This window comes from Hoplias malabaricus, chromosome Y (assembly GCF_029633855.1).
Source record: "Hoplias malabaricus isolate fHopMal1 chromosome Y, fHopMal1.hap1, whole genome shotgun sequence".
Taxonomy (NCBI): Eukaryota; Metazoa; Chordata; class Actinopteri; order Characiformes; family Erythrinidae; genus Hoplias; species Hoplias malabaricus.
Genome location: NC_089820.1, coordinates 47,904,446 through 47,927,661, shown reverse-complemented (window position 1 = coordinate 47,927,661; position 23,216 = coordinate 47,904,446). Strand labels below are relative to the sequence as shown.

The 23,216-nt window shown below is 39.7% G+C and overlaps 1 protein-coding gene across 1 annotated transcript in view; it reads left to right on the top strand.

Moving 5' to 3' along the window:
• Positions 1-23,216, top strand: part of LOC136678808 (TOX high mobility group box family member 3-like) — a 72,137-nt gene that overhangs the window by 23,811 nt on the left and 25,110 nt on the right. Inside the window, exon 2 of the mRNA XM_066656948.1 lies at positions 15,118-15,183. Coding sequence (XP_066513045.1) covers positions 15,118-15,183 — 66 coding nt within the window. The remainder of the gene's footprint in view (positions 1-15,117; positions 15,184-23,216) is intronic.

Here is a 23,216-nt window from a genome sequence, read left to right as displayed (position 1 = left end):
GGATGCTATAGAGATCGTAGTGACTGACACTTGTGAGAGTAGGCTAGCTTACAGTCATGCAGATGTGCCACAGACGGGCATATGGACTGTCTGTCTAGCTTGGCACCAGAAACCGCCATCTGGCCCTAATTATCCCTTAAACATGCTTTGTTATACATGACAACTCTGATCTGACAGCATCTCTACCAGTGTGTGAAACGCAGTGCCTCTGGCTAGAGAGTGGAATGACAGATTAGACTGCATCAGTCACAGGGAGTTTGATTTGAATATCACTGGATGAAATGAAAGACCAGAGGGAAATAAAAGCCTCACTTGATCTTTGGAGCTGTCAATTTTCCGATTTTTTTAACCGAGCAGGGTTCTCACACTGACCCTCATAAAGGGAATGATTACAGAGGCACCTTGTAGAAGGATCAGCATTGAAAGGAAATCTGCTCTTTTGAAGGGAAAAATAATATCCAAAGAGAAATTTCCTGCAGGCCACAGGATACTTTGGCCAATCTCAGAAATATTCAATCGCTCCACACATGAAAAACCCATCGCCAAGCGTGAACCGGAGATTTCTTCATTATCCCCCAGTCTCCGTCCATTTCTGAAGATAATTGTTCTAAATTTGGACAGAATGACGCATTCTCATTCAGAAATACAACAATGTCTGACAGTCTCCATCAAATCCAGTTCACGGCATTGATGTCTTTAACAGAGGTGAATGGCAAGAAGAAGTCTCCCCCTGTGTTTGCTAATTCCACTTTTCTGTCTTCGACTAAACTGCCCGGTGACAGGATGCCTGTTGGCAGTCTACTATCGGCTCGACCCGGTCTGTTGTTGTCAGTAATTGTCTGAGTAATTTGTATCAAGGTTGAGGCCTTGTGTAGACCCAAGCTAACTGTGCTAAGTGTAGCCTACACACCAGGTCCCTGCAGACCTCTTCTGTGTGACAAAGAGCCAGAAAAACAGGTCAAACACACTGGCCTAATGAAGACAGATGACTGTGGAGGGCTGTGCTGTTACATGGGTTGGGGAAGATGCTTGGCTTGTGGGCTGTTTTTCTGGAACCTATGTTTTCCCATTTATTTCGGTGCAGCACATTTTCCCATTTGGAGTTAAGCTTGGATTGAGAATCAAACACGGTCTCTTTCATTGATCTCAATATAAAACTGAGGCAATGTGACAGGCTATAGCTGAAACTGGAATTTAAGCACCATATTGGACAGTGCTTCCCACTTATTTTGATGTAAAATAAATCTGGCAGATTATCAGGAGAGGGTGGTGTTGTAATTTATATGGATGTGCAGGCTTGATTCAGTTTTCTATTTATTTAAATGAGTGTTCATATAAAGGAGCAATGATGTATTAAGCCATATTTGGACTGGTTTGGCTTTAACTGTGGAATGGGGTAATGTAATTATTGCTGAGGTATCTCAGTGATTTTAATACTGTCTGAATAGACCATTTCAGTTATTTTTTCAGAGTGCATGCTTCTGTTTCAGGAAAGATTCCAGAGCACTTTATCTACTGTACAATTACCAGTAAAATGAACAAGTTTATACTAAAATTAACCCCAGTTTATACCAATCCCATGTGAAAGGACATATGGAAGAATATTCTGTTAAATACATAAAAGAGTTTTTCATTATGATGTAATAATGTATGGAATAAATCAGATGTACAGCTAACCTCAGATGTTGAGCCACACTCCACACTCAAATCCACAAGACGTCCTAAAGGAGTGCAGGATAGTCGTCGACATCTGTGTTATGAATGTGTATCCTAATATTAAACAGTTTAATAAGGATATGAAAGATTACAAGTGAGTGTAAATTACTAGAATTTTTGTCATTATCTCGTCCATTATCTGTTATGAAAGACAAGAAGATAATTGAAGGTTATTGAGGCCTGGATATTTTTGCTTGTGGACTGTTCTCAGAACAGTAGTGACATTATACACCCTCCAATAGCACTGCAGTGTATGATTCACACTGTGATAAACATACACATAAACATTCCACTATCAGGCGTAAATCAAGTAGCCACTCCCATCGCTGTTATATACACCAAACATTCTTCTTCCAGTGCAAATCCACCATAAACATCACTGACGCCCTGTGGTAAAGCAACATTACATTAGTTCACTACGTAAAGCGAATCCTGTCTGAATAGGGCTTTATTGTGTAATTTTTTAATATATGTTGTATATTGCATGTGAAGGACCGAACCATTTCTTATTGCGCGTTGAAACCCAAGCAGCTGATATTTCATCTCGTGTTATGAGATCTAATCACTTGTTTATACATACAAATAGGAAACATTGTGAAATGTTTATATGAAATACTGGGACGGTTGTCAGTGTACTTGCAGATGGGGCACTTTTGGATAAAAGCTAGGGTTGGAAAGTATATTATTTATTAATTATAATGGTTCCAGCCCTAACAATGCAAACTAACAATGCAGATGGGTATTTCATGCAATTTTGAATCTATACAAACTAGCAATTGTTTGATCATGTGCTCTAACCACAGAGATTTTAAATGTTTCCATACATTAAGTTATGTCCATGGATTGCCATACTCTCTCTCTCACTATATTGAAAACATATGAAAACATGGAGCTATAATCAGAGTATGGTATTTTGTCTGGATTCTGAAACCCTATTCTCCAAAAGCACTTCTACATTTTGAGGAAGGAGGAAAAGCGAAATGGCCATCAAGTGTATTTCAGTGTGAGATCAATTATGAACGATATAGATGTCATTCTGTCATTACTCAAAAAGACCAAGGGTAATTTGGCTCTATCCTTTCCCTACTCTAATATACGGCATTTGCTTCATATTCCTAGGCCTGCCCTATAACCTGCATCAAAGTAGAGGGTATTTTCCTGTATCCTGAGCCTGTTAAAGTCATCATTTCATATGCCATTTGGAAGGATGGAAGACTGTTTGATGTTTAAATGGGGATTTCATGTTTAAATGTTCCTGGAATAGCGATGATTGACGTTGAACATTAAGAGTGACCGCATATTTCGCTTGATTTTGTCCTTCAGGAAACCAGCATGTACAGAGGAATGCTTCCACGTTTGCTTGTTGTTTTAGTGTCAGAGTCTAAAATGAGAGAAAAAAATCCACTTAAAAGTGGGTTTTCTTGCCATAATAACTGCTTTGCTGCTTAAACCGAGCTCCTTCCACCCCGTCCTTAAATGAAATCCCCTAAAAACATGGCACAATTCCAGTAATTCTTTATTCTGTCATATTTTGCATTTCCTTTGATCTCCCTGCCTGTCTGCCTGCATTCGGGAGTGGAATAATTTTACAGTGCAACTGAACGAATCCTTTAGTGTGCCTTTGTTCCTGAGCTCTCTAAAATGTCACCATAATGACGAGAAATGAATGGTGAAGATTAGGCATTGTAATTTCCCCCAACGCTGCTATCATAATCTCACTGTTCTTTTGAAATGGAAAATGTTTAAGATGACAGTTCAGGTGTAAATGGGTGTGTGGGGGGGATAAATGAACAAGGTACTCAGAACAGATTGCTCTTGTCAGCAAAGGAGAAACAAGCCATTTTGCAGAATGTGGAGCTGTCAAGGCGTTTCATTTTAAAAAAGCTTATTTTGCGACAAGGTTGTCAGTTAAATTTGAATAGGGAGTAATTGATATACATTTGATACGTGAGCATGTTGCCGTTGAATAGCTACACCTGTCTTTCTGCCTGTAAACCCTCTACTCGGGTGCTGCTTAACACCTGAAATCTGAAACTAAATCGGACTCTTCGCTTAACAGGTGAATAAGACTTTTGATTACATGTGTTTACGCCGTTGCCAGTGGGGGGGGGATTTGGTTGGGGTAAAAAAGCGGTGATAAACGTTGCATCAAACCTAAACCAAACACGCACGTTCTCGCAGTGGCGTAATTTACGCTAATTAGCTCCAGTCACACTGTTAATCTTCCTCCGACCTGTTGATCGCTTCGTTTCTCGACACATTTCTGGAGGGCGGCCACAGCAGCATTTTCAGCAAAGCCCTTTTGTCAGGAGCGCCAAGCTACACAGCCACAAATTGGAATGTGGCACAGGCCTGGGAAGGCAGCCAAGATTTAAATTAGACAATAACCTTTGCCCCCTCCCCCCCTCCCAGTTTCCTCTCCGCAGCTGTAGGCTGATCCATTTGTTTAATACACTGAAGCCCTGGCAGAATAATGGACTGATATATGATTCAGCTCTTAGCAGTTTGTGTTTCACAGATTTATAGAGACTGAACAACTGGCTGGCGATGTAGCTGGCTGTAGTCTTATCGAAAGGGCAATAAATGGGAACAGGGCGGCCGGGAGTGGGCAAACTGTCCTGCAGCGTTGTTTTTGTAAGTGCGGCAAATGTGCAGCAGAGGCCCGTGTGCAACCGAAAGGAAATGGAAAAAAGTGTTGGCTAACATCAAGGAGAAACAGGCTTTTTACCGTTGAATGAGCATATCAAAGTAGCAGTGCATAAAATGGCTTTCAGAAGAGATGCTCCAGAAATGCACAAACTGCATGCGTAATGCTTTTTGAGGATGAGCGGTTCCTGTTTGAAAATGGCCTCTTTTGAAGTGTTTTGAAGACTGCTGTTCTGACACAGCTATATTCACTCTTTATATGGGGGAGCTAGCTGGTGCACGTGTGTGGGCATGGTAATATATGTGAGCTTGCGTATCCATCTGTTGGCATGCTTAAATACACCTGTGTCTCTACATGCCTGGGTCTTTAACTTTTTATATAGTATCCATTGTGATATTCGTGGTGATTTGATAGATCACAGTGACTCATGACATCGCAGTGGGATCATCATTTGCAAATATGACCGATTGAATGATTTTGGAGACTTGGGAGGTGTAGACAGTGGTAAAAGTCTCTCCATAAAGAATGGAAGCAGACAAGTCTGGAACGATGGTTAAAAAAAAAGGCTATATTCATATACATTACCTACTGGTCACTTTGAATGTAGATGAAAGTTGTCCTTAGAGAAATAGCTGTAGAACTAGACCCTGTATTTTATAAATATTGCTGTATAGAGACAATAAGGGAATGAATATACAAGTAAAAAACAGTTCTGAAATCCAGAATTATGACTCAGTGGTTGATTATAGTACCACTGCAGTGTCTTTGCCTGTGCCTGTGTGTGTGCAGCTACAGGAACCTGCTCCAGTCTTTCTGAAGGTCTATAAACCCCTTTGTGGGAGAAAGGCCAATATTGCTACACTCGAAAAGTTCAAAGATGAAACTCTGCTGAGTTTGAGCACTCTGTAAGAACGAGCTGAAGAAAGCTGTTCTGCACTGAGCTGTGACTGTCGTTAGAGAGGGAGAGAGCAGAAGGAGGTAATAGGGGGGTTCTCATTAATTGGAGGTGTTTAGACATGACAAAATGGCCTTGCTGCTAGGAACAGGTCTATTACACCACGGTAACAGATGCCAGGCCAGTGGGTGGCAGCTGATGTCATCAGACTCATTTCAGCTCGGCGCTTCTGTCAGCCTCTTGGTCACACTATTTGCTACACCAGAATGCACTGGTCACAGAATGCATAAGTCTTAAGGCTTTTGAGTGACTCACATTTCATGTTTTATGAGTTTTGATGATTGCTAGTCGCCCTTGTCCAGTCAGAAGATACTGCAGATATTTGCAGTAGACTGATGTGACAGTGAATTGGGTTGGGCTTCAAAAATAAACCCAGAGCATTGTAGCATCACAGTTCTAACAACTTGCTTCATAGTAAAACAACTTTAAATTAAACTGCAAAATCTATTTTTTACTTCTCCCAACTCTCCTCAAACTTTCAAATCAGGGCAGAAATTGTGGGGGGAAAAACAGTAGATAGAAGGTCCAGACTTGGTGAGCAATTGTTGGAATAGGGTTATTGATATACAGTTATTATAAGAGTTGACTGATTAAAGTCTATTAAAGACTACACCAGTGATATATGAAACAACTGGGATGCACAAATTTCACTGGGTATGCTATAAGAAACACATTGTGAGAGCTTAACCCCCTACATTCTTAATGGAAATGAATACATGTAATAAATGTAATACATGTGTAAACAATATTTAAATATATCAAAAATGTTTTCTAGCAGTGGTCATCCACAAAAATAAACAACACTACCAAATTCTACCAAGCAATAACAACACTGACCAAGTCTTTTAAAGTTAGCTATATATCACATGGTATAAGATTTAGCGCTACACTTTGCGTATTTTATTTTAAGTTGTGACCAGCATTTTCTTCTTTGTTTGAAGAGCCTTCATTCGTATGGCTTTGTAATAGCATCTGTTGCTAGCTGTGATTGGTGAACCATGGTCGGTCAAATTCTTGCTCATTAGATTCTACTTTATTACGTCCTGCCAGACCTGGGCTGTTTGAAGGGGATGATTTCAGGTCGTAAAGTCAGAAATCCATCTCCATCTGATTAAACAAGCCAAGCACATGCAGTTAACAGGAGTGGGTGCATTTTTTATTACCCGAGGTCAATTTCAAGTCACACCCATACCGGGAATCAGACAAAAGCAGACACGCAGCTCCAATTTCATTGTGTACTCTCTGGTTACCTAAGCTCACTTAAGCAAATCTGTCTCACACCTGATGCCTAAATTAGTTTCAAAGAGAGTGCTTTTTAATGTGGTGGTCTTAGGTTTGAACATCGGAGATTATTGTTACCTTTGGGTTGCCTCTCAGTATCAATCATATCATCCATTCTAACCTTGGGCAAACTGTTTGCTGGAGCTTGTGTATGTATTTTCATTTGTATTATAATGTAATGCTTAGTATTTTTTAAAGAATAATATCTCGTTTTGAAAGATCTTACTTCAAACACACATTCCTGAGATTCCTTCATGTTCTTACTCTCCAGGGAAACCTATAGCATAGTGGGGAATGTATTTGACTTATTCTTGCCATTGATTTCATAACAAACAGGAGTAAAGGATTCATGTACATTTTATTTATATCTCTGCTCCTCTTGACATTGAAGGATCATCGTTTGCCTTTTTAACTGACACCCTATTAGCCCAGGCTTGGTAAACGTCACTCAAAATAACTTACTGTGCTTTCAGAAAGTCTTAAATGAAGGTACTGGCAGACTGTTGACAAACACGCCATGTTATCCCACTCACTGCATGGCTCTAAAGCACTGCTATCACATGTACTTTAATCTGTCTAAGTAGTGAACACAGATATGGAACATTCACTGTAGTGGGTATCTAGTGACGCAGGATTAAAAATCGAAGAGAGTTGAACTGCTTTTAATTGGACTGTCAAGGGTTAAAGTGGCCCCACTGCGAACAGACACAGCTCAGAAGGTATGCATGATGCACACACACACACACACACACACACACACCTACACACAAATGCCCACACACACATATAAACACACACATTCACACACAGACAGGTTTGGAACAGCCTTTGAATGAAACTGTCAACTGCTGAATCCAGGTTTATGATAACATCAGCTCTTTTCTCTCAGCTTGTCACATGCTGCTCCAACACTGCCCCCTCACCCCCCCTCCCACTCTCTCTCTCTTTCTCTCTTTCTCTCTCTCTGTTTATGACTTTTCAGGTCCATGAGGTTGGTGTTAACTAGGAAAGACAGAGTAGTTAGAGAGAGAGAGAGAGAGAGAGGGGGGATCACAGTGATGGAGAGTATATGGCTCTAATGCACAGTCCCTCACAGGCTGGCTTGAGTCTCTTGCTGGGTTTAGGGCTGGTGTGTAATGATTTGAGCTCTAAACTGAGTTTTAGCCATCGATCCCTCATGTGGATCAAAACAAGCTAGCTTTAGCTCTCCACAAGGCCCTGCTGGACCAAAGAGCAAGCTTACAATTGTACTACTGTGATAGTGTGTGTGTGCGCGCTTGTTGTGTGTGTGTGTGTGTGTGTGTGTGTGTGTGTGTGTGTGCATGTGAGGCAGCATGCTGCTTTTGAATAGCCCCTGTGATCTGTTATGGCCAGCTGCACATGCTCTGCGCTGTATTGGTTTGTAAATGAGAGTACATTTAGTGTAGAGAAACCTCCTAAAATCAAAGAACAACCCCCACTGAGCCTCTCCTTTACCCACAATGCAACTGCGCGTACCTCCGCCCCCCCTCCCCCATCCTCTTCGAGCCCACCAATGAGAGGCCTCGAGTTGGCAGCCTGCCAAACCTTAAAAAAGAAGATAATAAAACAAATGCTCCAGTGAGTGAGTGAAGGAATAAGTGAAAGAGTGACTGAAGTATATGTGTTATAGCTGTGAACTTACTTTGTTACAAGCCTAAGAAATATATCACCAGGACCAACTGTTCTGGGGTCAACATTTACTAATATCAGTCAAAATATAGGTTTGGGAGTGTGAGTGTGAGTGTAATTATATTTCTAATCAATCATGTGATCATATATTGGCTGAAAAAATACAATTCCCAGGCTTTAATATATCTTCAAACTAGAAGTTCCAAAAACCCTGCAGCAATGTTTTCAATCTGTTTTCATTGGTACTGTTTAAATTCTAAAGGAAAAACGCTTATTTGGAAATGCGAACATTTAAAGGAATCCCAAGTACTTTAAAATTACTGCTTCAAAATCATTGTAATGATTCACTAACATGTAAAAACTAGAATAAAGCTTCTGTCGTTTCTACTGGGTGCTCAGTGCTGTCACCCCACCCCCACCCACTTGATTTTAGGACAGTGGTGTAATTACATTCTTCAAATATAGGGGAGCCCAGGAGCAATAATACCAGTATCAAAATACTTAGTGTAGCTTTAAAAAACAGGTAAAGTTTAAAACTACACTACCTTTCTGGAACCAGTCACAAACATACCAATTTATCTTATTATTAGTTACGACTTAAACTATAGAATTTCCTCATATTCCAAACATGCTTTTGTTGGTTACTGATATTGATATTTGAATTGTGGGATTTGAAAATGGGGAGAGCTATGTAAGATTATATATGAGGCAGACCTTTTTTTTTTATTTAATAATCCACTCTGCTATATGTCGAGATGCTGAAAGGTATTGTCAGTAGTCTGCCTACATTTCAAACAGAACCCAGTTCAAATTATGAGCTATTGCTGTGTTAGCCTAAACAAGCTAAAGCAAAGTCCCTATAGGCAAGCCTGTCAACTTGGCGGCCATCTTGGCAATGCCTAAGGGCAGTTATTTCAGGTCATACAAGACCAGGCACTTATGTCTGTAAATGAAGAGAGACCAAAATACATGAAACCGAAGGTTCCATTACCGTGTCAAAAACACATTTTAAATGACTGATAAAATATGACAAAAAAAATAGTTTGTAATGTTTGCCTCAGTTATTCCCAAAAAAGTGAATAATCGCTAATGTTCTTGCTAACTCTAACTTAACTACTTCTGCGTTGGTGTCTGAGTCGCTCTGCAACTACACAGACACACCACTATTGCTGAATCTCTCTCCTCTACATTACGTAGTACACAATGTATTAGAATTTATTTTTATAAATCCTTATAGTGCACTATTTAGGGTGTAGGTTGTTGTTTGGGACAAAGCATAGTTTACATGAGGTGCCAGGAAAGCAACAATACAAAGATGGCACAATTTACCTGCATGGTCCTGCTTCTTGTTGAGGTATTTTTCCTTTGTTCAACATTTTTATTCATCTTGACACCCACACCATGTCTGAGGAAATATCTCGCTTCCTGTACTTCTTTGGTTCAACATAAACAATGTCTGTTCACCTTCTGACAGATCACAGTGATTGCGGTTTGTGTCGAGGTGTTGCCTAAAGCATAGGTTCTACATAGAAGTATAAATTGGGCTTAATGCCACAAAACCACCACCCACCACCACTCACAGCATATCAGGCTATTTAGTTGAAGGGTATGAATTTATCCATAAACAGAGCCTATGTTCAGCATTGCAAGAGCTTACAAGAACAAGAGCCATTTGTTTCATCATCATTTCAACCAGTGACCTGTCTACTCATTTATATAATCTCTCACTAAAGTTTAGAGAGAACTGAATTGTGTTATCTTCATTCGTCTGTCCTTAGTATTTGACATCATACTAAACTTGTGGGTTGCTGCCCTCACTAGTTCCAAAGAAACCACAATCTTGAATAATGTGACAGCTACAGTAATCCAATGCTTTTGGGACCATAGAAAATAAGTCCTGTAAGTACTGTCACATTTTCCGAATTTCGGTATTGACTTGTCACCAACGTATCAGTTCCTAAGACTCCTTATTTCACAAACATAATAGACATATCGCTGCAGTGATTTCCCTGTTTGCCAGCCTGTGGTCAAGCACACCTTGCCTATCTTTTCAAGCTTACAGATGAATTTAGTGTGATGGCAAACGCAAGAGAGGTTCAGGGTGGTGCAATATTGTCTGTACCTAGGGGGCAGAAATAATTTAGCGCCCTATAATAGATACCAAGCATTTTATTTCCCCATGGACGCGTGCATAAGAATATGCCTGCAATAAGGTTATGAAAGTCTGTTCAGCCAAGGCGTAAACAAGGAAATGTGATTCCTAGGGAACACAAAGCTGGACAATAACACAGGGCAAAATATAATAGACACTAATATGAGCCTTATTATTGTTGTTGTGCATGTTTGCCCTGAATGTATCATACGTTGGAGTTAGTTGCACTCCACAAGGTGGATTATCCACAAGTGCCACCTTTAGAGGTCTGCAGTTAATATTGTCGTTTTTGAATTTAATTATTATTCCTTCGTTTAGCAGTGGAACTCCACTCCTTTGGGATGAGCTGAAACAGAGTTTGTGATGCTGTGTTCTCTCTACTGCTCCTGTGGCTGAATGCTATCAAATACTTATAGAAATGTTCTAACATCCAGATAGTGGGCTATATCCCTATTGGCCTTGGGGAAACTTTGGTTTCATTTACCGCTCTGGCTCTGTTACAGTTTACATGTTTACTATGATGCGGTCATCACAGAGCTTCTGATTGGTTTGCTGTTTAGTAGATTTAGGGGCGTGTCCTTGTGCTCATTAGTCTGCACTAATGAGCCAGTCCCTGTGCCCTTCCCGTCCAGTTAATTACAGAGGCCTCATTGTCTGAGCTGACCCACTTCACTCCTTTTGGTTATTGCTTTTCTCTCTCTCTCTCTCTCTCTCTCTCTCTCTCTCTCTCATCCCCCATCAGGGCTAATCTGCCTTGGCGTCCAGCTCAGCGTCACCCCGCTGTGAGCGCGCTAGCATTTACACGCTCACTAAGAGTGTGAGAATAACACCCTCTACAGTCCTGGTGCTTCTAACTCCTCATACTCCACCTCCCTCCCTGTGCTTTTGTTTATTTACGTTCTATTCTTTATTTTATCTCTCACTTGTTTTCAGTGATTGTTAAGTGTAGTGGCATGGAGGGCCTTCAGAAAATCGAAGAAAATCACTGCATTCTTTAAGTTTTTAACTCCCAGTTCTCAAGTAGAGTCGTTACTCGCTTGTAGTAATTGACTTCTGAAAGCTGTTCATATGAGATTGTTTGTGTTTGTGATCAGAATTAAAAATGGTCGCACTCGTATGGCTGACTTATGGTACACTGCTTGTTTTGTATGCAGGAGTTAATATTCATGAAGTTTGTGATGTGCATATGTGAGGGTTGGGTGTGGGGGGGTGAGGCTGAGAGGGGCAAGAACAGCAGGCAGTGGCACTGAGGGTTGGGTGAAGGCTGATGATGAGTGAATAACTTAAACACAAACATTTGTTTTTATACTATTTCAGAATCTGAGGTCTAATGTATGTGTGTAACTATCAACAATGTGGTGGGAACAGAATGCTCTTATTTATTTTAATAACTGACTGACTTTTAATAACTTACTCTTACTACTAATGACAGCAATAATAATGTTTTATCTTTCTCGGATTAAAGCACATGAGAAAAGTGCAGATACATAGAGAACAGAAATGTGACAGTGCTTCTTCTGAAATGGTTTTGTGTGGATTTTTGAAGCCTTCTGTAAAACGTCTCGCTCCGGTTTTCACTGAATAAATCAATAATTATAGAAAGTTTTTAAACCTGCAGTGAAGAGGCTTGAACCATCGCTGAGGGCTGTGACTGTGGTGTGACAGGGCACATGTCCAATTATGTAACGCAACTCCAAATGCAATTTTAATCTAAACCTCTACAACCAAAAAGAAACAGATGGACCCTTTCATTACTAAATGAAACATGTAGCTTTGGGTCTTGATATTGGTTTTCTCTGGCTTTCAAAGTATTATCTTTAAAATGGACAACTCTCTCTCTCTCTTTCTCTCTCTCTCTCTCTCATTTACACACACACACACACGCACACACACTACTTGCTGTGTTTGTGCTGCAGCTGCACTCACATTAATGATGAAATGAGGCATACATTTTCCACAATGCAGTGTGTGAGCTCTCTCTCTCTCTCTCTCTCTCTCTCTCTCTCTCTCTCTCTCCATTGTGCATTATCTCACTCGCCCTTCTTTAGACTGCTCTGTCTCCCCCCTCTCTCTATCTCTCTCTCTCTAGGTCTCTCATTTCACTCTATCTTTTCCATCTCTGCATTGCTCAGGCTGTTGGGACAGAGACATGTCTGGACTTCCGCTTATAAGTCTTAGAGAAGAGCCAGAACACTTCACTGATAACGAGAGAGAGAGAGAGAGCGAGAGAGAGAGAGTGAGAGAGAGACAAAGAGAGCTAGATGAAATAAGTGATTCAGTGAAAGGATGATGAAGAGGGTCATTCATTCTCTTTTCTGTTTTGGACAGATGTTCTGCTGATTGTCGAGGGTTATTGTGTGTGTGTGTGTGTGTGTGTGTGTGTGTGTGTGATCCCTCTTTCTTCACTGTTGTGTCAGGTGAGAGTTTGACCTGATCAGCGAAAGCCACCTGCTGTACCAGATGCTTGTGTGTTTGTGTGTGTGTGTGTGTGTGTGTGTGTAGAACGCTGTTGCATTTTGACATTTATATTTCTGCTCTCTCTCTCTCTCGCTCTCTTTCTCTCTCTCGTACTCTATTCTTCTTTTCTCTTATTTTCTCTAATTCTCCACTCCCTCTCAAGCTCTCTCTCTCTCTCTCTCTCTCTTCCTCTCTCTCTCTCGTTCTCTCTCTCTCTCGTTCTCTCTCTCTCTCTCCAGGGCATAGACTAATTAATGGATACCATTCGCAGTTGATTAGCTACAGTTTCTTCGGTAATTACATTCGCATACTAACCACTCAGAAGAAAAGGTGGCTATAACAAAGCAGCAGGGAAAAATGAATGCTGCTCTCTTTTTCTTTCTTTTCTTCTCATCTTCATTTGTTCCTGCTATTGTTTGTCCTTCACAAGAAAGAGAGAAAGCAAATGCTTTAATTCTTCTACTGGCTCAGAGTACAGAAATGAGTTTGTATTAAACACATAAAGACATACTGAGGAAACTCTGTGTTGTGCCTCAGGGCTCATGTGAGGATGGTTTTGTGTGTGTGTGTGTGTGTTTGTGTGTCTGTGTGTGCGTTGGCTTGGTCTCTGAGGGGCCCACTGTTCTGGCCCCTCCAGCTGCCGCCCCTTAATTCTTTATGATGCTCTTGCATTGTTCTTACCTGTCAGTGTGATGGCCTCTATACTGGAATAAAAAAGAGATTTCCAAACAAGTGTGGATGAACGTAGGCAATAAATCTAATGCCTCACCCACAGGGGATTTATTATTGCACCTGACACTTGCAAGCCTTTTCTATCTACTTTTTTGTTTAGATGTTAGATCATTTTATCTGAAATTATATATATATATATATATATGCGTGTTTCTTGAGTGTGAACTACCATAAACAAGTTTGGAGTTCAGAACTTTGAAATCAGTTTAAATTCATGTCAGTTTGACTTCACATCTATAAAATTTATTAACTGTGCTATTCATGTACATTTTATTTGCTTAAAAAGTATTTCTAATTAGTATAAAGCTATAAAAAGGATTGAAGACATTTCAGCTTTGTCCAGACTTTCACTCAAGTCATGAAAATACAACCTTATGTAATAGATGTATAAACAGAGGCTAAATTACAGGCTTCAAGGCTGCTGTTGTTTTTAATCTACAGGATGTACTTTTGTGTGTTTCTATAGATAACAATATGTCAAACAGTCTTATCTGAGTCAAAGAAACTGTTGTCTGTTTCATTTACATAAAATGGCAAATTGCCTTTGGCACTGGCAACTTTACTGGTTCTATAGGAGAGTACATTTCACATATCTAGGCCTTATAAAAGTATACAGGGGTATACAGTATGATTAATCGGTTGCTATACGGTGTTGATTTATGGGCAAATACAGTGTATTTCTACAGCACACAATTACACACACACATTAAAAATGAAGCATAACTGAAAGCAAACAATGCAGTGCTGGGATGGCATTGCCCTCTGAGTTGATAAACATTAATAACATGCATTTCAGACATTTCAGCTTCACTCTTGTGTTCATTCCATTCGTTTTCCCTTAATTTGTGTCAGTACTGAACAGTGGATTAGGTGAACTGTGGGAACTCCTGCATGTAAAAGAAGAGAAATGTGTGTGTGCTATGGCGATATGGCCCTAAAATAATATCACGATTTTTTAGGGTGTTTTCATGATAACGTTATCATTGGCGATATGATGAAACAATGAAAAATACTTTTATTAATTTCACTAACACACTATTGCACACTATTTTATTATAAATGTAATTTCAATCATTCAGAGCCACTTTCCACCGTACTTCTCTGTGCCTAAACGACTCATGTAAAGAACGTATGCCGTATTTTGGCTAATTGCATGACATCGTTAGGTAAATGTTAGAATATCACAACATCACGATATTGACTTTTTTCAATCATTTTAAAAATTATGTCAATATTATTGCGAATGATACGATATGGCACAGCCCTAGTGTGTGTGTGTGTGTGTGTGTGTGTGAGAGAGAGTCAGTGAGAGAGAGAGAGAGAAAGAGAGTGAGAGCTCTCACTATTTATAATGCAAAGCAAACCTTATAACATTTCAGAAAGTGTGCAGTCTCTTTGTCTCCTGCTGTTCCCCTGGTCACCAAAGACTGCTGTACTGTTCTAAGCAAAAAAAAAAAATCACTGCTTTTCTTAGTGTGGGAATGATGTAAAATGACTAACATTTTCACTCTTGCTTTTGTGTTTCAGTTTGGGAACAACAACAACTACATGAACATGGCTGATGCAAACGGGGCTCTGCTTGCAGGCGGCGACGTGAGTAGCTTCTCACTGCGACACCAACACTAGGAAAAAAAGCTCATTAGCTTTCATTGTCAAAAAAAAAAACAAAGCTGGGTACATCAACGGGTCAAGTTTTGTTAGCTCCAAAACGAGACCTGTATTTGTCGTCCTCTTCAGATTCAACTCTGCATTGCCACATGAGCCGAAGATCATTTTTAATGATAATTGCTGTCTTTACTTGCCGTACCGTTCCCAGAGATCTTTCCTTTGGGCTGTTTTGGCAGGAGGAACACTCAAACCCCCATGGCAATGTTTTAGGGTAGAATATACAGTACAGTGTTGGTTTCACTAAGCACTTCTCCCTCTCAAACTGAAGCTGTGACAGAGACTCACATATTAAAATGGTTCTCTATGGCTGTCCAATTTCCCAGACACTGCAGCTAACATGGCTTCTCCTCAAGAACAAGTGTATCCAAACTGTTCTGAGGGAAAAAGTTGGTGCACTTTCACGTATTAGACTTTTCTGCATTATTTGTTTTTTTTTTTTAGAAATCAACAAACAGGGAAGTTTACATGCCGTGTCTAAACAAATATTTAAACAGTCATGGAAATGGATGGAAAGTGCTGGTGAATATAATTACTAGTGGGACCTTGACTGAAGCACTTTCGGAGGGCTAGTCACCTTTCTGATTTCTTCTTCGGGTAGCTAAATAAAGACGTCTCAGTCAGCTAAAGGACTGGGAATGTTGCTGTTTTCTATTGACTGCTGTAGTGTAGTGGAAAACATAGCTGATCTCTACACAGACGACCAAGAGGCCCAGCTTGATCAGGAACATCGTACCATATCATTAAAGGGTCCTTGGGCCGGGCAAGTCTCCAAAGACTGTGTTATTCTACATCTGTAGAGCTCAGATTTGATAGTTGCTCTTGCCATATTTCATAAATGTAAATGGTTCTTGTTGATATCAAATCTCCTGACCACTAAGATGGCAACTATTACTGAAATCCTTTTAATATCACAATCATAAAAGGATGTAGTATAATTTTCAAATTGCAAGAGCAGCAGTTTAATAGCCAGCAGCCAGTTTTAAGAGGAGTAATTTAACAAAGATAATAACACAGAACCTGGTGAAGAGCCAGTAGGTGAGTCAGACCAATCAGAAGCAACCAAACACCTAATTGCTGTGTATTATGTCAGTACTATAAGTAACTTAGTGTACGGTACACAGTGTTCAGTGATGAAGCCTCGAGCCAAGAAAGTTAATACGCTGGTAGTTTTGGCTGGATAAATAAATTAGCCTTTGTGGATCTTTTCAGGATACATCACACTTTCTTTGTGAGTTCTAAGAGTAAAATACCTACTAACTTTTATCTGTCACAATTTGTCCATTGTTTTATAGGTAATACCTTTAGAGTACACATACGTTTAAGCTTCCATTTCATCTTTCTACATGAATCACACCTCTGATTTATATAACTGTCGTAATCTTCTGCAGAACTGTGATTTTCATGAACGTAACTTTTCAGGTACATTCTTCCATATTGAATACCATTTAATTAGATTCTGGTGACGAGTTTTCATATATGCAGACCCTCTACAATGACCTGGATTAACACTATGATAACCTGTAAGTTGTATTTGTATACAATGCAGTGCCTAGCAAACCTACTTAAAATTTAACACACTATTTATTTTAGGTTCATAGACTGCAGCCTGGCTTGCAGCACTTAATTTTCAGTGACTTCTCTTTTAAAAAAGGGCTCCGTGGCTCTATCATAGGGAAACTCTGCCAGAGGTGGTCCATTGATTCTCAGTAACCCACCACTGAATCTTTTAAATGGATTTTTAAATTTCAGAATCATTTAAGAACAACACAATCAACAAAACACAAATTATATTCAGTACTTTTAATGATTGCAACAACATTCGGTGATAAATTACAGGTTAAAATAATATATTTTTTAATTAATTCTTTGTATTGGGGGGCGGGGTAGAACAAATACAAATGTTTTATCATGATATGGTTACTGTTGCATTATATATTACATCTATCATCAGTTGTTGGTCAAAATCCAGTCACGGTTTCAGTGTCCTGGACCCTTAGAACATTAGTAGAGGTTAGTAGGTTCTGATGCTGAATGATCGATGCTGAGTTCTGGAACAAAAGCTCACTCCAGCTCATCCCAAAGGTATTTAATGTTTCTCTATCTTTCTAGAGAACATGAATTCACATGGCGCTCATGTTATTATGCATATATTGTTTATGCATTATTAAATCCAGATAACGCCAGAGTGTTTGATAAATGTAATCTCACCGTTGTGTACATGCATACAGGTGTGGAAAAGAAGAACGTCAGTATTACAGATAACAGTGACTCTCGCCATCAGGAAGGTGTGAAGAATTAATATTCTGAGACATGGAACTGTAAAAAAGCCCAGAGAACACAGAAGGGAGATGTGACAGCTCTCATTTGCCAGCAGCTCAGACCCACACTGGCCTATAAACAAGACTGACTTTATAAAGCAGTGATACAACTGTTGGGTCGTGCATTAGTCCTGGGTGCAGAGGACACAGGCGTTATTTCAGTGAGGGCTCTGTGCTTTGAACACAGGTAAAACGAGTTTGTAACTAGATGCGCAGATGAGTTTAAGGTGGAGTAAACACCAGATGGTTGATGTGCTGAGGCTGCTGGCTTCTGCCTGCCTAAGATGGTGCTGTCGAAGTTGAAGATGTAAAAACCTGTTTATGTATTCACATAGAGGCATAAATCGAAGGGGAAATGCAAACAGGCTTTTATAATTTAACAAAAAAAAAAGATAAAAGGATATAATTTCTTCTTGGATTCTCAGGATTTCTCTTTTTTTACACTCACACACACACACACTCACACACACACACACACACACACACACACACACACACACACACACTGTGTGTACATACACATCAGTGTTTTATATGAACATAATTAATAAAATAAAATTTCAGTTTGGTTCACAACCTTCCTTACTTAAGTCAGTTTATTTTTACTGTTTTATATTTCCTTTTTTTGCTCTCAGCTCTTCCCTCTACCTCTCTTGCTCTCTTTCCTTCCCCTGTGTTTGTCCATCGTTCTTTATTTATTTTCTCTACCTCCAATTGGTGAGATCTCTCTCTCCCTCTCTCTTACACACACACACACACACACACACCATCTACTCTCTTTCTCTCCCACTGTCTTTCTTTATTCTTTTGTCTACCCCTCTAAGCCCTTTCTTCCTTCTATCTTTACCTCTCTCTCTCTTATTTTGCATCTCTCTCTCTCTCTCTCTCTCTCTCTCTCTCTCTCTCACTAACACACACACACTCACTCACTCACAAAGACTGCCACAGAGGTTGCCAGTGTGATTGAAATACATATATCATAAATTCTCCACCCCTGTAGCTCTGACGTGCTTCACTAACACTGTGTGATTGCATTGTAAGATGAGAGACTGCACTGGTTTTATAGCTTTGAGCTTGAGTAACTGTTCCTCATGTATAACCCAATCTCAGGTCTCTAACACACTGTACCTCACACTCTGCAGAACTGTCCCTGGACCTCTTTCAGGTTTTCAGTGCCTTTCTGTTGCATTAGTGAGAAGACACCCCAAACATCCTAAATAATACAGAACAAATCCTTATAGTGTTGGTATAAGCATTTTGGCACATTACATCCTCCCCATGCAAGGATCATGCAGAAGAACATCGAACAATGTGATAGTATTAGCCCCTGTCGGCTTAAAGGACTAGTCTGGGTAAATATATCATTTACAGAATCCCCCTTACTGAACATTTAGGTTTTTATTTGGAGCAAATCACATTATTGAATGTTTGTAGCTGTGTGTTCAGATCATGAGAGGTTTTTGATACTCACATGCTATGCTTCCTAGCTAAAAACACCAGTGGCCACCTTCCTGAAGGTTGAGTTTTGATTGTACCATGGTGCATTTTACGTCGTATAATAACATGATCCAAATATCAAACATCTTGGCTAATTGAGAACATTTAGAGGACAACAGTATGAATTAGCATAAATATATATATATATTTTTTGCCAAAATATTCATTTACACTGTGATCATCTCCCAGGACTTGGCTGTTAGAAGAGCACTTCTAGGCCATGCCAAGCCTCTCTGTGATGCTCAAACATTGAGGAAAGCCCAGCTGTGAGACCCCTAGAACAGCAATAGACTGGTAGTTCTATCTTCATTTCCATTTTATCAAAAGGAACAACTGTTTCCCCCTCCACGAAGCAGATGCCACGCTGCTGCAGTACATTACTGTGGAATTAAAAGAAGCAGAATTGCTGGAAATGTTTAAGCGTATTTATTTATTTTATTTTTTTGTGTGTTTTGTTTCATGTAACTTGACCTAAAGAGACATTAAGAAGACTTTGCTCTTCTATGTGGTGTAATTTGACAGTGTGATGGGTTTTTGGTGCGTCCAAATGCTTCGTTAATCTACTTAAAGTGTCAACAGAAAGAGAGAGGGGGGATTGGGGAGGGTTCTGCTGGATCTTCTCGGCATTAAACCAAACTAGATTGCTCTGCTTTTTACATTTACGGAAATAAACAGTTCACATCCAAGTTGCAGCCTTATGCTTTGCATGCACATGGTTGTCATTTGCATATAGTGTTCTCCTTTTCTTCCAACAGAACTATTATGACTCGGAAACAATGCGAACTGACTGGAGGCATAAGACAGTGCTGGATGAATGAGGCAATCTCCCTCTTCTGTCATAAAAGCACTGAACAAATAAACACTTTTAATATTACATTGTGCACAACAGACCAGTTTAAAGCATATTCCTAAAGACATGTATATTACGTTATTCTTGAGAGTTGCAACCAGACTAATACCCAGCACTGGTATATGGTCAGATAACTCAGTGGAACAGCAAATTTGGAAAAGGGGTGGTGGGGGTGGGGGGCACACAAAACAGAACAAAACCAAAAAAAACCCCATAAATTTAGATCTAATTGTTATTTTGATCTGATATTTATTCTAGACTGGTTGAGTACTTAGAGCCTGGTAATGCTTACATGGTCATGGTAAGTGACATGCTTGAATTTGAAATGGGTCTTTGTAAAGGTTTGTATTCGCCTCTTTATCTGCTGATACTTAAAGTTTCAGTACTGAAAGAAAAACTGTACCATGGCAGCCTTCTTTTAAATGATAATAATGGCCATTATACATACATTACATTATATTATACATAAATTACACTTGCTTACACGTTAAAGACTTCTGCTCCGGTTTCATCCGTACTGAAAGCAACAGAGTCACATTTAGTTCCATTTGGCAGTATCTCCTATCGCAGCCAATCAGATTACCCACACGACACTGCTCGTAAATATGTTGAGATGGATTTCAGGGAGACCAAATCTGCAAGACCCTTACCACCATGTTGTCATTTGAGGAGCGCTGTACTCTCTGCTTTCCTGACACTGGAAGCTCTATTCCATCGATCCGCTCTGCCACTGTACGACGTAATTGCAACACACTGCCGTTCTGACAAGTGCTGGTTATTGCTCTTCTGAATTAGATTACCAGCTTTATGGAGAGACTCTGGATATTGCTTTGTGATCTCTGCATGTCTGAGACATTGATAGCTGAATGTAAACACTTTAAAAAAAATTGGTCTTGGGCAGAGCCACATAAAAAATGTTTGGGTCCCTAAAGAACCGTTATTGTATATAAGAATTATTTTCATAATATGAGGGTTCTTCACCAGTTTACCAGACTTCTTCTTAGAACCTTTACTTTATATGAAGGTTTAATAGAGAAGCAGTAGCTGCAGTAATGCAGCAGTTTATGCACCACACAGTGGAGGCTTCAGCGTGAGAGCGGCCATGTTTAAACCAATGTTACAACAGAGTCTCTGAGACTGTGACACGGGCTGCTGGGTGTCAGTAAAATGGCTTTTAATATTAAGAAGGACAACAGGAGAAATTATAAATGACTTTAAATTCAATAAATTAATTTAAAAGATTCATTGTGATGGTTATACGTTTTTAAGTTTCTCTTTAAGTCTCTTTAGAAAACCAAAAGTGGTTCTATGTCACTGCACAAAGAGCCCTTTTGACACTTTTGTTTTCCACACTTGTATTACCCATATATAAAACTCTGCTTGCCCAGATGGATAAAACACTATATAGGCCTTCTTTATTATACACTATAACTCCAACAGGATGTAGACACTCCTTATAATTACTGTGTTTGTTTGCATTCAGGTGCACACATTGTGGACACATTGAATTCTGCCCGCACCGCTTTTCTCCACAGTAAAGCATGAAGTGAAACAGGGCACTCTGGAGTAGCTGCACAAGGTCATCATGTCCTATAGGATATAAAGCCCCAGGTATTGGGTTGTGGATAAATGGAACCGCGTTTTCTAGCATAATAAACCACAATTCAGTATGCTTGGAATGAGTTGGATTGGCATTTGTGATTCCCGTAATGTTCTCAAGGCTGAACGCCATCACATCCTCATAGCAATGTTTCATAATCAGATTTAAAGCCTTCCTAGAACAGTAGCAAAAAGGGAACACGATCTTTTAATGCCAGTAAACCAAATTAGCACTGGAAATAACTGCCATTGGAGGGTTAAACCACTGTGTTTGCTGGTGGAATGGCTTTATTGTGCTATTCTGATTTGCTACAATGTCCTTCTTTACAGTGCAATCTCCTGAGCAGCATTTAAAATATGTACAAGGGAAGTCATGCTGTGCAGCTTTAGTTTGTTTTATTGGCAGAGCTCACTGTTAAAGCACAGATTGTGAGATCACATTTAGCTCAAAGCAAGGTCAGTTACAGAGATGGAGAGAATGACCCAGTGCAATGATCTTATTTATTTCTCCACACACAAACATACACACACACACACGCTTGTTTAATCTAATGTCAAGTCATTTATCTAAGGTCATACATATGTCCCAGTATATAATGTTTAATCCTATAACGCTGTTGTGTCTATTTCTGAGGTTTCTCTTCATGTCAAAACGTTCTGGATGCTATTGTTGGGTTTATTTTCTATGTAAAAATGTGATTTAACGCAGCTAATCATTCAGAGACATTCAAATAAGACACAAACACATAATTCACCCATTAGTCATCCAGAACTGATTCTGAATGAGCCCACACACGCCAAATCAAAGGGCATCCAACAAGAAAGGCAGCATTGCGCACATATAAGCATATATACACAAACAAATACATACAATAAATACATTAGACACATAACACACATATGTAGACATTATAGAGCAAGTTGTTGTTGGGTTTTATTTATTTATTTATTTATTGACAGTGATGTCATGTAAACAAATACATACACACTCACACAGTTTGGAGTAATGTACCGTAGTAGTAGTAGTAGTAGTCGTAGTGAATTACAGAAAGCAGTCCCCGTCTCGCACCTCTTTCCAACACAACACCCTGACACAGTGATACTGACAGCTGACAACTCCCAACACCAGACACACCATCCCCACAGAACACACACACACGCACACACACGCACATGTCTCAATCCACATTTACACACAAACCTGCACTGTCTCCTGCAGCAGATGTTCATTTGGATCATCATTAGCAGTGGGACAACAGGAACAACTACAGGCATTGTACATCTCTCTCATTCTCTCACTCTCTCACTCTCTCTCTCTCTCTCTCTCTCTCTCTCTCTCTCTCTCTCTCTCTCAGATCTTTTTTATTTCCCTCTCTGTCTTCATCCCTCTCTATCCTTCAGCAGCCTGTGCTTTGTTATTCCTAAAGGTCACGGCCATGTTTGTTGTGTTTGCGCTCCAAAAAAATAAAACAATACCAAAGAGACGCAATGTGCGGCCTTTGGAAGCTGTATCTGATGCTTTGCTTAGGTTCGTGTTTTAGAGATATGTAGGTCAGGGGGCAATGCTCTCTCTCTCTCACACACACACACACACACATAGCCACACACTTTCTCTCTTTCTATCTCTCTCTGCCTCTCTCTCTCCTATTCTCTCTCATTGTTATTGTAAAAACATGCTGGCAGTGCAGGTCTTA